This window comes from Sus scrofa, chromosome 13 (assembly GCF_000003025.6).
Source record: "Sus scrofa isolate TJ Tabasco breed Duroc chromosome 13, Sscrofa11.1, whole genome shotgun sequence".
NCBI lineage: Eukaryota > Metazoa > Chordata > Mammalia > Artiodactyla > Suidae > Sus > Sus scrofa.
The window spans coordinates 66,995,260-67,007,854 of record NC_010455.5 but is presented as its reverse complement, the minus strand read 5'-3'; the positions used below and the strand labels follow the sequence as shown (position 1 = coordinate 67,007,854).

The window sequence follows — 12,595 nt, the reverse complement described above, 5'->3', positions numbered from 1 at the left end:
GGTTGCAGACGCGGCTCGGATCCCGCGTTGCTGTGGCTCTGGTGTAGGCCGGTGGCTACAGCTCCGATTCAACCCCTAGCCTGGGAACCTCCATATGCCGCGGGAGCGGCCCAAGAAATAGCAACAACAACAACAGCAGCAAAAGACAAAAGACAAAAGACAAAAAAAAAAAAAAAAAGAAAAGCTGTTTGCAGCAAGGGTATTAAAATTTAGAATGTATCAAGAATTCCTACCTATGAGAAAAGATAATCCAAAGAGAAAAGGATATGAGCAGGAAGTTTACAGATGAAAAACCCAAAAAGAGAAGAACAAAAACAAAAAAAGAAAAGATGCTCAACCTCACAAGTAATTACAGAACACAAATTTAGAACAGTGAGATGCAATTTCGTGTCCCTTACACTGGCAGAACTTAAAAACTCTGGCCAGATCAAGTGCCTAGATCTAGAATGGGAAGCAGTAGAAATTCTCATTTGGAAAGTATAACATAATAGTCCCTTTTAAAAGCAATTGGACATAATCTGATAAAACTGACAACGTGTAGACCTTATCCCCAGTAATTCCACTCTTAGGTATATGTTCTAGCTACATTCATTTGTGCAGAGAAGCACAAATAAGACATTCATTCAATGTGCTTAATCATAATGGGAAATGGGAGATGGTCTAAATGCCCATCAAAAAGAGCCAGCTAAATATCGTGTAGTCTCTTGGAGATATTAAACAGCAGGAACAAAATGAATGAAGCAAAGCTACATGTATTCACATGGAGACCATTTCAAAACCAATATTGAACAAAGGAACAAAGTTATAAAAATGTAAGTCATGGATACCATTAACATAAAATTTTAAAACATGCAAGAAGGAGCTAGGTATGATTTGGAGATACAAATATATATGTATTTGTATATATATGTGTGTGTGTGTATAGAGAGAACTATTATATGTATATATAATCTATATTGAAAACTATAAACTCATATTCTTTACATGCATTTTATAGAATGATAAATCTAAATTCAGGATAATGACCTCTAGATTAGGAAGGAGAAGAATGGTATCTGGGAAAAGAATAAAAATCATTCCTAAGGCCACTGCCCCTCTACGCTACTATTAGTCAACATTGGCGTAGGGGAGATTCTTCAATGAAGCCAGACCTTTTAAAACTGAAAAGCCTCAAAGCATTTAGCCAGGCTTCAACACCCAGAGGAAACGTCTCTTCAAATCCTGTGGCATTGCACAATTCTGCACATTCACAATGTAAACGATGCCCTCTAGGGTCATGCAGTGAGCAACTTGTACAACTGTTTGTGGCAGCTCTGTAACTCCTGGGTCACAGCTCCCTTTGGAACACTGACAAAAAATGCCCATCTCTGGGAAAATGCCCTCCCACCCAATTACTGCCTACCATGTCAGTGGATCCAGAAACCTTCCCAACAGCCATCAGCAGCCCTACACTGGTCAAACACTTTCAGGAACGAGGGCTCACAACCTTCAGAAGAACTTGCAGACAGCTTGGTGAGGCTAGGCTCTTAAGTACATTTAAATCCTACTTCTTTACAACCTCTATCCATTAAAGTTGATCTACTTCCTTTCCGCATGACATTGCAGCTACTGAAAGAAAGCTAACCTGTTCCCCCTGAGACTTCTGCTTTCCAGGCTGAATGTACTCTTGACTTAGTTTACAGCAAACACATCAAATCTTCTCTTTTGCTAAAAATGAATTTTTAAACTGCCCATCATTTTACCAAGCACTTCTTGCCCCAGTAAGTAACTAGGCACGTGGACATGTCATCAAAGAACAAGGAAGCATTTCTCTCGGGGGCCCCTTTGGGAAACCTCTCAAGATCTCCACTGTAACTTCCAAAGCAGTCAGATGCTCACAGAAGCCAAGGGGTCTGAGGCTGGAGGTGGGTGCCACGATAACTGAGCAGCACCAGCACAGAGCCCCCACTGGCCAAAGGAGACAAGGTGTTTCCACTTACTCCCAAAACTCCATGACGGGGGAGGTGGCATTCTGCAGGGACACGTAGCTGTGGTTGCTCACATTCAGTTTCTGAAACTCCACACAGTTCTCTACAGTGGAAACAAGACAAGAAACACAAGAAAATTAACCTCGTGAGGGCTGCATCTTGGAAAACACTCAGAGCTGATGGTGCAGCCAGGCGGTTTCACCCAGCCACTCCAGGTAAACATGCCTCAGAGCACACTGGAGAAAATTGATCACTTAGAAACAGTTTAAGAGGGAGGCTTGGCTTGACTGGAACAGAGGCAGAAGTTTGGGGGCGGGGGGGGGGGGCGGCACCTCCTCTCTCCTATTCACACTAATATGCCCTTTCAAATTCCTTCCTCCAGCCTTGTTCCCAAATCTTTCCCCTCTTCCACTTCCCTGACTAAAGCCTGTCGACACCATTGACCTGTTTGGCTCAGTGGCCTGGCAGGAACAATGGGGCTAAAGGAGGGTGTCAGCCATGGTGTCCCTGGGCCAGTAATGCAATTGAGACTCACTTTTCCTTCGTGGAAAAAGAGGCTAATGTCAGAGCTGCTGATTGGATGAAATAACATTCAAATGTGTAAAGAAATCCCTTGTTCCTTCATATTCCTCATTTGATCCAAGAAAGGATTTGTTGAAGATCTCTTCTAATTTCATCCAACTCGATGACTAAGGGAGATTTGAATCTCATACACAAAACATCTTAGTGTTCATCCTTTAAGGCCCAGATCAGCCCATTAACCTCTCCTCCAGGAAGCCTTCCTTGATCTCCCTTGCCTGAATTCTAAGGAAGGCAGAATTTAAAGGTGCTTCAAGGAACCACCTTCTCCAATCCCCTTTACTTTGAAAAGAATCAAGGTTCAGAAGTTGTTGAGGGGACTCCACCTACCCACCCCACCCCCTCGTCCTTCTCACAAGCCACCAGCCAGTTAGGGGAAGAACACAGAATCATTACCAGTCAGGTGCCACCTCCTTTGCCATTGTCATTGCCTGGTTCTGTCTGCCACCATGGGATCCAGGCCTCTTTACAGCATCTCCCTGTTCAGAGAGCCACCTTCTTCACCAGACTGAGCTCCCTGGGGACAGGTCCTGCACTCAGCACAGTGGCCAGCACGGGGCCACTGTGTGTCAGTGTTTGACCACATTCTGGGATTTCTCTCTACTGACATGTGCACAAACCCCCAACTACATGTAAAATCTCTGGAGCAGGAAGCACATCCTATACAGTTTCACACATTGCAAGTGCAAGTGGTCACATGCCTTCAGAGAAAGGTAGTTGCAAAGCATTGGAAGAAAGGTTTACAGTCTACTGGGAAAAAGTTCCACGTGTCTGCCCCCTTTCCAGTTCTCTAGACAAGTGCCAACCATATTAGGTGAGGAGGTAGTCTGTGTGTCCCCAGACAGTCCTAAGAGGAGTCTGGGAACCTGCTAGTATAAGCAAAATGCTTGAATGTGCCCTTGTGCTTTTTTGAGAGAGAGAAGAGCCCTTAGCTTTGATCTGCTTCTCCAAAACAATGTTTCTCAATTTTTTTTGTCTAGAGTAAAAGCATTTCTCAGACACCCAAGATTGAGAAGGTATGTTTACTAAAACATATAACCATATACAAATAATGAGTTATAAAGTCTTTGTGATTATTATATTCATACAGCTATAAGCTGGAATTTACAAGCTAAATACCAACTAAACTATAGAACCAACACAATTCAAATTGATAGCATAAAATGGATGTGTACGAAAAAACCATCTTGTGAGAATAAATGGATTTCTCAACAGAAAAAAAGAACTGACAGAGAGGAGGCAAGGTCTATGGGGTTCAGATTGCTTATTCTTCCATGAGCTATTTGAGACTCAATTCTACCACCTTTTTTTTTTTGCTTTTTTGCTTTTTAGGGCCACACCCTAAGCATATGGAGGTTCCCAGGCTAGAGGTTGAACTGGAGCTGCAGCCACGGCAATACCAGATCTGTGCCGTGTCTGCGACCTACATCAGAGACCACAACAACTCCAGATCTTTAACCCACTGAGCAAGGCAAGGGATCGAACCCACAACCTCATGGTTCCTAGTGAGATTCACTTCTGCTGCACCACGATGGGAACTTCTCTACCACCATTTTTCTTGGGTCACACGTTTGCAAAATCTTTGTTCCTACAGTTTGTTGTGTTTTTGGCTGGACTTATTGTCAACAACCATTTATGCATTAAAACTCTGTTCTTTTTCCCTTGGCCAGCATCATCCTATTCACCAAGAATGCATCTTAAATTATAAACAGGGACAAAATCAGGCACCGAGATCCCCTGACTGTCCTCGCTCATAAGGTGGCTGTGAAGATGAGCCAGAACATGCACATATTTTTAGAGTATCCTCAAAATAAATACACACAATTAAATTAAATTACCATGGAGGACTCATAGGCCTCTAAGGATATGTCCTTGAATTTTAGTTTGATACATATCTTCATGAGGTTCCCGGGTAAAGAAAGGTTAAGAACCAGGGAGAGAAAATGAGACCTCACACAATGTGGCAGGGGGAGGGGCAAGGCAAAGTCATGCAGGGCAAAAGCTAGTTCACACCATTTTCCTGGCCTAATGCCTGCTGTTCCTTCTGCTGGTGACCAGCATCTGATCGTCTTATTGTATCTCAGCCTTCAGGAGATACTGGCCACTTCCAGGGAAAAGCCAACCACAGGCGACAACACAGATGATGAGTAGGTTAAAGCATGTTTGCCAATTTGGGTCAAAAGGCAGTGGCTGCCTAGAGCACTACTGAGAAGAGTTCAGAGGTCAAGGCTAGACTCAAAAAGGGATAGTTCTAGAATCAATTAGTGATGTGTGTACTAAGCACAGCCTCGACAGATATGGTTCAGGAAACATCTGCCTTCCTTAGATTATAAGACTCGATCCTGCTAAGACAACAAAATGAAGAGCGAATAGTATATTAGAGTCCAAAGAAATCTACAAAGTTATCCATTCAAGGGAAGAGAGTGGTGCATTCAAGTTTCTACCTTGGTTGGACAGGTACAGCAAATGGGCAGGGTGGGCTGGGTGGGGACTGCGGCCAGCTGGAGGACAGATGCTTCATGCAAAAGCCACAGCTGCTTCTCAGATGCAGCCCCTGTTGCCAAGTAAGAATGTGGGAATGTAACTGTGGTGTTGCCAGGTCTTCTCAATTTTTCAAGAGAAAGTGGAAACCTACATTTTCAGGTCAAGTCTTCTAATTTTTCAATTTGGACAATCAAATGATTTTTGAAATTTTCTGGTCACTTATCTAAAGGCTAACTGGCTTACAGGTCCCCTGTCTGCAAGCCTTGATTTAATCTAACACCTTCATTTTACAGAGGAAAATCTGACACTCAGAGGCAGGGCTGGAACTGCAGCATGAAGCCCTGAATCTCAGTTTAGTGCTTCTTCCTCATACCCCTGCTCTGTCCCCAAAGGGCTCAGTCTCTGTGTTTGGCAAAGCAAGGAAAGACTATCACCATTCTTCTCCCAATGCTGATCCCTATGCCAGTGCTCAGCTCAGGTTCAGAGCTCTGAACTCACAGAGTGTACCGACCAGGTGCAGAAATAACCCCCAGTTTCCACAGAACCTGGACTCATAGCAAGAGACATGACACATCACCAATCCCATATCCCCCAGCAGGATCAGCAGAGAGACCCGCCCTGGGGGCCATACCTGTATTCCACTCGTGCCCACAGGTGGCCCAGGGGAGCTCGGTGGTGAAGCAGTTGCTCAGGTAGAAAATGGCCCATGCCAGGATGATGATGTAGTACACGTTCAGATGGGCCTCAATCACCTGCGTTGCGTAGCCAATGCCTGAGAGAAGAAAGGCAAAGAAGTGATTTGAGCCTCTTTCCACCTTGTTAAAGCAGTGTTCAGCCACTCTTCACAGCCTGCTATCACCCAGGCATCATTTTCTTTTCTGAGTAATTCAGCACTTACCTTCAAATAAAGGGCACACTTTCCTCCAACACGTAATGCCGCCTTCACTTGTAAACTGTCCCAGAGCCGTTTCCAGGAAAAAGACAGGAATTCCACAGCATATAAAAAACACCACATAGGGAATCAGGAATGCCCCTGCAAGGGTGCAAAGTAAGGGAATGAGGTTGAAATTGGCCCCACCACCTTGTGTTCGGCCATTCAATAAGCACCAACTACAGGCAAGAGGGAACATTCTCTGAGCTTGAGCTCAAGTTCCCACCATGAGGACCAGTTAGAAAGCGTGACCCTGGGTTTGTGCTCTCCACCCACCCCCTACTCCCTTGATTCTAGTTCACATCTCACAGCCTCAACTTCTTCACCTGTAAAATGGGATACTTTTGATACTTAATTATCTGTACCGCTTCACTCACAGACTTGTTGTGCAGCTAAGATGACAAAGCATAAGAAATTGTGTTAGCTGCTTGACTCTTTTATTCATATCTTCCAGCACAGGTCAAATCCATTCCCTCCCTGAATGCCGCACTTTTCTTTTCTTATTCTAAAGTAACCTTGGAGTTCCCCTTGTGGTGCAGTAGAAACGAATCCGACGAGTAACCACGAGGTTGAGGGTTCGATCCCTGGCCTCACTCGGTGGGTTAAGGATCTGGCATTGCCGTGAGCTGTGGTGTAGGCCGGCAGCAACAGCTCGGATTAGACCCCTAGCCTGGGAACTTCCATATGCCTTGGATGCAGCCCTAAAAAGACAAAAAATAAATCAAATAAATAAATAAATAAAGAAAGAAAGAAAGAAAGAAAGAAAGAAAGAAAGAAAGGAAGGAAGAAAGAAAGTAACCTCAACACACCAAGGGAGGGGAACCTCTTCGTTTTACTTTGGAAATGACCTGCAAAAAGTCTTCTTCATAAAGAAAAGCAATTTCCAGGAGATGTGCAATGAGGATTCCCAGGCCCCTGTACATGAAGCCCAGGTATGGAGTTGGGTTATAAGGAGTTGGTCCAGAAAGGCTGGCTTTGAATCAATCTGAGAAAAGACCACAGTAAGCTTTAGGGCTCCTATCTTGATACACAATACCCACTGCCTGGCCCTTTCTGAGAAACAAATTAAATAACTGAGATGAACATGAGCCATTACAACCAGAAAGGGATTTTTCCAAATCCCTCATTCCCTCTCTCGTCTAATAACAAAGCATGAAAACACCACACGTTATTCCCCACCATCTGATCTCACAAATGAAGGCTTTCACTGCAATTGCTTTTTGCTAAATGAAGTCTCTTTAAACACAGGATTAACAGCAACAATTTTGATCAATCCTGATAATAGGACCATATTTACCAGGTTTTGAAAGGGTCATAGCTTTTCCGGGCAAGAGATTATTTTTACAAAGTTTCACATGGGGAAAGAAATACTAAACTATTGTTGCAATTTATGAGGAGAGCTGAGTAGATATTTTTTAAGAGGTGAACAGTTGATAAGCAGATAGTCCAACTATATCAGAGGGCAGAAAATGTGTTAAAGACAACATGAGGGTCTGTTTGCTGAATCTAAGTGATTAAAACAAGCCACAGAAGTTTCCCTAATATGCTATAATTTACCGTGAACCCTCTAGGATCTAATAGATAACACTTTCTGAAAGCCTTGTGGCCTCTGTATTCACAAAGCTAGTAAGGTAACTAGATCAATTAAACCAGGATATCTGTGCACTCAACAGAGACTCTTGCTGAGTAAAAAAAAAAAAAAAAAAAAAAAAAAATGACTCATTTTTAAACTTTACTCACTACAACCTTTTTTTTTTTTTTTCCAAATCTGAGGCAGAGTTTGTAATTAATGCAAGTTACACTGTTTTCTGCTTTTGGGAATGCTTTTTGTTTTGTTTTGGCATAACAATTTCCTACATTAAAAAAAAAAAAAGATGTTAAAACAAGTCTTGCCTGGGACTATCCTAAAGGGTTTCCTCATGAGTCTAAGTGGACATGGCAGCTTATACGGGCTGAATGTGCAAAGAGAGGTGGATTCTCAGCTGAGGGCACAGGGCACGTTCAAGGTCTCTGAGTCCACTTGCCAAGCCACCAACACCGGCAGCCACTTCATTACCAGTGCAGGGCAGGCTTGGAGCAGCCTGTGCCTTCAGGATGAATGTCTCCAAAGAAAGGGCCCTGGCCAATCAGTACCCTTTTCACTCTCCCTGCAGCTGCCTGCACAGGAAGTCCAGCTCCATGCAGCCTAACAGTGTGGTCCCTGCTGGCCAACCTCTGAGCCACCTTCACCGGGGTCTGGGGATCTGCTGGAGGGCTTAGGGACCCAGCAAAGAAAGGAATACATAGACATAGGCTTTTCCTTGAAGAAACTGTGCATTCAAGGTTTCACAAGATCCCTTGCCATGGACCTGCCAGATGTCCTACAGATAGGACAGGTGGGGGTTCCTGAAGTCTGGAGCCCCTTCCTTGAGCTGGGAAACTTGAGGGTTCACTGCTGAATCTCCACCAAACCGACTCAGGCCTGTTGTCACTAGAAATAACTGCCTCATCACCTTCCCCTCCCTGCCTTCCCTGCAAGCTTTAAACATCTTCTAAACATTAAATCAGTGCTGTTGTTATCTGTTGTGAGTGACTCTGAGATCAGGAAAAGAAGCTGCTTGGTGCCCGTTTTCCCAGACAAGCCAGATAAGCAGCCCTAGAAAGGACCCTAAGAGCAAATGAAAGGCAGGAAATCAAACAGCAATGCCTCACCTAAGAGTTCTCTCTGTGTCTGTCCAATCACACTTTAAAACAAGGCCTTTCATATCAGAATCCCATCTTTACCCTTAAGTGAGTGACTTCTCTGGCCCTTAGTTTCCTCATGTAACTCGAAGGATGAAATGAGATGAGGCGAGTAAAGTTTAGTCCTGAGGCTGGCTTTTTGGTAAGTGCGCAAAACCCCAGCATACTCAAATCATTATCAGAGCCCTTTTCCTTCTTGCAGGTCTCCAGCTAGGAAAGCTGTGCCTCAAAAGGGGCAGTCTCCTGCTCCAAACATCGAGGGCTCCTGGTCTTGCTCTGAACCTCATGCTGGGACAGAACACACCTGACTGACAAGTCCCCGCGTGCTAGCAGGCGGCACACTCAGGTGCGAAGAAGCACCCACGCATGCGCACTGGGGCCTCAAGCCTAGCCCAGGTGTAGTCTTGCGCGCCAGGTGGCCCAGGGCCGGCGTTCTCCGCGAGGGTCCCGCCACACGCAGGCGCGGGAGGGGTTTCGCTATCACCCCCAGCTCCCCGCCCCCACCAGGCTGGCTCCCCTCACCCCATTCTCCCTGGGACTGCCTGCAGCCTCACCTCCGCCGTTCTTATAGCACAGGTAAGGGAAGCGCCACACGTTGCCCAGCCCGATGATCTCCCCAGCCACGCTCAGCACGAACTCCACCTTGTTGTTCCACTGGCCGCGCTCGTGGACTGCCTTGTCGCGCCTGTCGCGCGGGTCGCGCGCGGACGCCGCGCTGCCGCCGCCGCCGCCACCCAGCACCTCTGACTCCCGCGCCTCCTCGGCAGCCTTCCCGTTGCCCAGAGGCAGCGCCTTCTCCGCCGTCATGGCCGCGCTGGCTGCCTCGTGCGCCGGGCCCGGCTCTGCGCCGCCGCCCCGGGCGGGCTGGCTTTTCAGGAGGCGCGAGCGGGCGGGAGGGGGAGGCAGGGGGTGGAGCTGAGGGGCCGGGCCGGGCCAGCTCGGGTACTGGGACGCGGCGCGGCGGCCCGGCCCGCCCGGCGCCCACGTCGCCTCAGTCCCGCTAGGCCCGGCCTGGGAGCCCGCGAGCACCTTGCGCGCGCCGAGCACCTTGCGCGCGCCGAGCACCTTGCGCGCGCCGAGCACCTTGCGCGCGCCGAGCACCTTGCGCGCGCCGAGCACCTTGCGCGCGCCGAGCACCTTGCGCGCGCCGAGCACCTTGCGCGCGCCGAGCACCTTGCGCGCGCCGAGCACCTTGCGCGCGCCGAGCACCTTGCGCGCGCCGAGCACCTTGCGCGCGCCGAGCACCTTGCGCGCGCCGAGCACCTTGCGCGCGCCGAGCACCTTGCGCGCGCCGAGCACCTTGCGCGCCGAGCCTCGCGCCGAGCCCGCTTCTTCCCTCTGTCCTGCCCACTGGCCTCATCCATTCAGGCCTAGGCTGGACGCCAGACACCAAGCCCTAAAGTTACATCACTCTGTTACCCCCAAACTTTCCCATTTCTAATAAGAGAAGTCATAGTAGAACAGGTTTCTCCAACTTTAATGTGCGCACCAAGCACCTGTGGGTCTTGTTAAACTGCATCCTGATCTAGTGGGTGAGGCTGCTCTGGAGGTTATGCGTTTCTAACAAGTGCCTAGGTGATGCTAATGCTGTTGGCTCAGGGACCACACTTGGAGAAAGAGGGAGTAAATGAACTTCTGGTTTCTGCCCAGTACTCAGACCCTTCTCTAGGGTAGGGTTACCTCCAAATCTTGTCTATCCTGATGCCCAGTGCTCTAAACACGGTGACTCAGGACGGTGGTAGTTCAGCACTCCTGCCTGGAGACAGGCAAATTGAATTTAAATCTCATGCTCTACCTTCCTTAGTCATATGAAGAAGTCATCTGACCCCTCTGACCTGCCTCAGTTTCTGATCTGCAAAAAAGAATAACAACAGTGCTTGTCTTAAGAGCCTGTGTGTGTGTGTAGTTAATAACAAAATGCTTATAAGGTGTATTGAAAGTGCTCAATGAACATTTTAATTATTAATATTATCACACAATGTACAGTCACACACATATCTGTGCATCTTCTTGTATAACATCTGTTTTTCCACTCAATTGAAAGGATGATGTATGATGTCTTGTCCATTGTAACAGTCACAAAACCTAGCGCTAGACCTAGCACATAGTAGGTGCTCACTAAATAATTGTGGAAACACGGAAAAGGGAAGGGCCAGAGGAAGGAAGGGAGGAAGGAAGAAGAAAAGCAAAAGAATGTTAGGTCCAAAAGGGGCCACAGAGATCGTCGGACCCACCTTCGTCATTTTATAGTCCTTCCTGGAGAAGTTCAGCCACATGAGCTATCACCTATGCCACCGACTGAGCTCTCCAGCCACCCCTTGGAGCTCCCTCTGGGGCTCTCTGAGGAAGAGGCTCCCTGTCTCCTGGCCTTCAGCTTCTCCTTCACTGGCTTACAACTGCTTGGGACTCTCTCCACCTCCATCCTATCCCACCCCCTTCCTAGAAAACCCTTCCAGCCACCATTTTCTCCTTCCAGGCTTCCTTCCTCCCCTCCCCCTCACTATCATATTTCTTGAAAGAGTAAGTTTACATGCTGCCTGCCCTGTCTTCACTTCCCACTCATTCCTCAGCCCACGACAATCTGGCGCCCACCCCCACCACTCCCCTGAAAATGCTGTCTGTAAAGTCCCAGAAACCCTCTTAAGTTGGCAAATCCTACAATTCCTTATCCATCCCCATCCTGCCTGACCACTAAGTAATCTTCTGCACCATTATCCCCATCTTTCCTTCTTAGAATTCATACCTGTGTGGTTTCCTTGGCACTGCCTGCCTCTGTTGCTCTTTCTCTCTCTGCTTCTCTGGTCTTGTTCTCTTTCCCCTTAAATTTGGTCTTTCTCATGCTGTTAACCATCCAACTAAATGCAGACAGCTCCCAGACCCCCACTTGCAGGTGCTTTTCAGCATAGACTCGAAAGCACAGATCCTGCAGAATGTTTAGGGTGAGAGTAAAGTGATCTCGGGGAGATACAGGCTCTGCCTCTTATGAGCTGTGTTACCTCTGCCTCAGGCTCCTCCTCTGTAAAGTGGGGTTAATATTAGTTCTGACCTCATGGGGTGGGTGTGAGAGCTAGAAATCTTGAGCACAGAAGGTACTCTGTGAAAGGCATTATTATTATTCTGATGATGATGATGATGATGATATTGGTGATCATTCTCTTGGTTGAAAGTCTTCATTGACCCTTCTCTTCCTACAGGATAAAATCAAATTTCTTATGCTGGCATTTTGAATTACCCCCCAAACCTGACTGTCCCAGCTTTTCCTTTGAAATTAATACCATTTTCTCCCATGCAAAAACTCCACATCAGTATTTCCATTTTCTTTGCTGTGATTCTCAGTGCTGCATGTAGAATAGGCAATCCAGGTCATCTTTGACCTTGATGGTCCCTGAACATAATAAGCACCTAGGATTTCATTTCTTAAATGAACAACTACATCAAAAGTCGAGATATAAGTCTTGAATTTTATTATTGCAATATTGGGTTATTACTTCAGAATCTGTGTAACCCTTCTTTGAATCTAATTACATTTTCACTTTGTACCATGGCTCAGTATAATTAGCTACAGGAATCGACTTCCTCTGAGCAGCTATGATTCTATAAGAGCTGCTTGGGAAGCAACAGTGAACCAGCATGAGAGGGCTGGGACCCAGCCTAAGTTCTGGTGATGGGTAGTTCCGTGGCCTCAGATACATCCCCTAACCTCGAAGCTGTGGAGTCTTTCGTTCATTAAGATGAGCCTGATTAGCCTCATCTCCCATACTGGTCTTGAGATGAAGCAAGATCATAAGCTGAGAATACTGTAAAAATACTAATGTCCCAAACTCACCTCTCAAGTTTTAACATTCTCCTCTTTCTGAAAGGTAACCAGGGCAGTTTCCTCTTGTTAGGATTTAGTAAAGAAATATTCAAAGTC

General features: G+C 46.7%; 1 protein-coding gene across 2 annotated transcripts in view; it reads right to left on the bottom strand.

Moving 5' to 3' along the window:
- The window catches only part of SLC6A11 (solute carrier family 6 member 11), a 117,806-nt gene extending 108,064 nt beyond the window's left edge, over nt 1–9,742 (bottom strand). For both annotated transcript variants that reach the window (XM_021069338.1, XM_021069339.1), the window contains exons 1-4: nt 9,237–9,742; nt 5,929–6,063; nt 5,662–5,802; nt 1,980–2,070 (exon numbers count right to left, since the gene is read on the bottom strand). In XM_021069338.1, the coding sequence (XP_020924997.1) occupies nt 1,980–2,070; nt 5,662–5,802; nt 5,929–6,063; nt 9,237–9,489 (620 nt within the window). In that variant the 5' untranslated portion in view covers nt 9,490–9,742. The remainder of the gene's footprint in view (nt 1–1,979; nt 2,071–5,661; nt 5,803–5,928; nt 6,064–9,236) is intronic.